Source organism: Aplysia californica, unplaced genomic scaffold, assembly GCF_000002075.1.
Source record: "Aplysia californica isolate F4 #8 unplaced genomic scaffold, AplCal3.0 scaffold01341, whole genome shotgun sequence".
Taxonomy (NCBI): domain Eukaryota; kingdom Metazoa; phylum Mollusca; class Gastropoda; order Aplysiida; family Aplysiidae; genus Aplysia; species Aplysia californica.
In genome coordinates, this window is record NW_004798611.1 from 27774 (window position 1) to 30511 (window position 2738).

Here is a 2738-nt window from a genome sequence, read left to right on the forward strand (position 1 = left end):
CCCCCCCCCCCCAAGTGTGTCGTTTCTTCCCTTCACTCACACAAATCACGTGCCCCACTCACACTCACACAAACCCCACTGCCCCTTCCCTCACACAAATCACGTGCCCCACAGGACAACAATGACGTCAGTTCCCCCAACACCTCGACAGACGAGCCAGCAGCAGCCAGTAGCCGCCGCCTTCCCCCCAGCCCCACCCGCCACACGCCCCCACCACCTGACCACTGGTACGCTTCTATTGACGACAGGGTGCTCACTGATGACGTCACGACTCCACAACCGCCAGGCCACTACGAGCTAGAAGAGACCCCGCCCACACACATTAACAACCCACTGGACCTCACACAGCTGCTACATGTATCTGCTCCCTCTCAGCAAAGTCACTGCAAACAGTTCAATCAGACGACCACAGAACTCCCAGCAGAGCAGGCCAGGAGTAGGCCATCTGTGAACGCCTCATTAGCACAAGAAAAACTACCACCGAAATCTCTGAGCCGCAAAGCAGCAACGAAAGAAAATAGTGACACAAAACCAAAAGAGAAACGAGATCGATTTGAAGAGCCGTTGGAAACAATTCTCGGCTGCCTGTTTGAACCTCCTCCTACTACAGCCAACCCAAGTGACGCCGACAGGCCAGGGAAAAGAGAACTTCCCCCAGGATCATCGCGGGAAACCGTCAACACCCAGACGACAAGCGAGCCCAGGTACAAAGTCCCCCCCAGCCCCCACAGAGCCCAGCCCAGGAGAGACACAGCGGACCCGTTCCCACACCTCCCCTACATAGACGACCTGTCACTGCCTCAGTTTGTGTGAACGATCCTTGACTTGGTTCACACTGGATCCTCTTATAAATTCATTTAGTAGATAAATGCCTCAGTTTGTGTGAACGATCCTTGACTTGGTTCATACTGGGTCCTTTTATTCATATTATCGATTATGTTTGGCTCTACCTGTATAAATGGTTTCTTGAAAATTTCTCAACATGAAAAAACCAACCCACAAACAAAAACAAACAAACAAACAACCAAACGTACAACCAAACAAAACAACCAAACGTACAAACAAACAAAACAACCAAACGTACAAACAAGAACAAAAAAACCTGTCTGGTTTAAATCATGACAGAAGACACAGACGTGAGACTATAACTACGATATTTTTGTACTTCTCATGTTGCTTTCAGACCGGATCGACGTGTTCATATCGCTGCTGTCATGCTCTACCCTTGTTACTGCCTTCCCCATCCTCCTCCTCCTCCTCCTCCTCCTCCTCCACATTGTCTTCATTTTATCGTAGTTGTACAGTTTAAAAAATATATATAATTGGAGAATTCAATTTTTTTTAAATTTGCACAATAGATGTATTACAAACAAAGTTCAACATTTTTCCCAAATTCAAGATTCACCAGGAACATTGCTACGTGAAACAGCAACACCATAGGTTATCATCATCATCATCATCATCATCATCATCATCACTATCATCGCTACTTTTGCAAACGTGTATCTAGTTTAACGCCATGTTCCAACATTCCCACTGTACTCAGTTGCCAGCGTTCCTTCATCTCCAACATTCCTATTTCAACTCTTGTGGACACTTGTCATACTTTGTCAAGTCCATGTCGGTGTTTTTGAGTCCCCATCGACACAAAGTAGACTATTTAGGAGCCACGCTAAGACCTTGCCTATCAAGGCCAGCCCGGGCTAAGAGAGATTCAACGTCCCAGCAGACAGACCAAGGTAATACTCGATAAAAATCCTCCCAGCACAGGAATTGAACCTGGGTCTCCTGCGTGCAACAGTAAAGTACCTAACTACTACACCATAGGGGCCGGTGGCTGCTGTTCTTCCCCACGAACACTGTACAAACAAACATGCAACAAAACATCTGCTGGCCTATCATTTCCTTTTTTTTGATGATCTTTTGCTCTAACTGACATTACTCAACTGGAAAGTCACAAGACAACCATTCTTGTACGAATCTGTTCAATGAATACATGTACACCTGTCATATGTTTGTTTTCTACGGTCATGGATTGAAGCCTGTATGTATTTTTTAGGTATTCTTATCGCCATCGTCCATTGCTGTAAATATTGCTTGTGTGAAATAATGTTTTAGAGAAGGAAGTGTCTTCAACAACTGTTCAAGAAAAATCAATTGCACATACATTGAAATTGATGTATGTATAGATCTACATCTCATGTGTTCTCATTACGTCCTTCAAATTACTAAATTTCACAAAAACTTTATTTTTATTTAACTTTGTTGACCAAATCATTTACATTAAATTAGCCATATTATTTTCTAAACGCAAACTGCAGCTTTATATTCGTCCTGCTTCGCTTCGCTTTTGGTGCCTCGCTAATGTATGGCCGTGGACACTTACCCAGAGAATAAAAAGACTTCGTTAAAACTGCTTGACCAGCAAGTGTTTGTTTGTTTTGTTTTATTCATGTAAGTATTTTTACGCCCCCATTGACACATTTCGATCATTTTGACCCTACCTATCAGAGCCGACCAGGGATACGTACAACGACCCAGGACTTAGACCGAGATACTCCATAAAAATTCTTCCCATACCTAAATATCATTTTTTTAAATTATAGTGTGTTATAAGAAATTGTACAACAAATAAAGAAGTTCTGGGTGGGTTTTTTTTTAAAGTAACTTACTGATTTTGAACATTTCAGTTTGCCTAATTTTTATACAAGAATTCATTTTTTTCAGATGGTCTGCAA

The 2738-nt window shown here is 43.0% G+C and overlaps 1 protein-coding gene across 1 annotated transcript in view; it reads left to right on the plus strand.

Annotated features, from left to right (window-relative positions):
• Nucleotides 1–2421, plus strand: part of LOC101861413 (protein jagged-1) — a gene marked incomplete at its 5' end in the record, with an annotated part of 29209 nt that extends 26788 nt beyond the window's left edge. Inside the window, 1 exon segment of the mRNA XM_035973514.1 lies at nucleotides 115–2421. Coding sequence (XP_035829407.1) covers nucleotides 115–813 — 699 coding nt within the window.
• Between the last annotated feature and the right edge of the window lie 317 nt (nucleotides 2422–2738).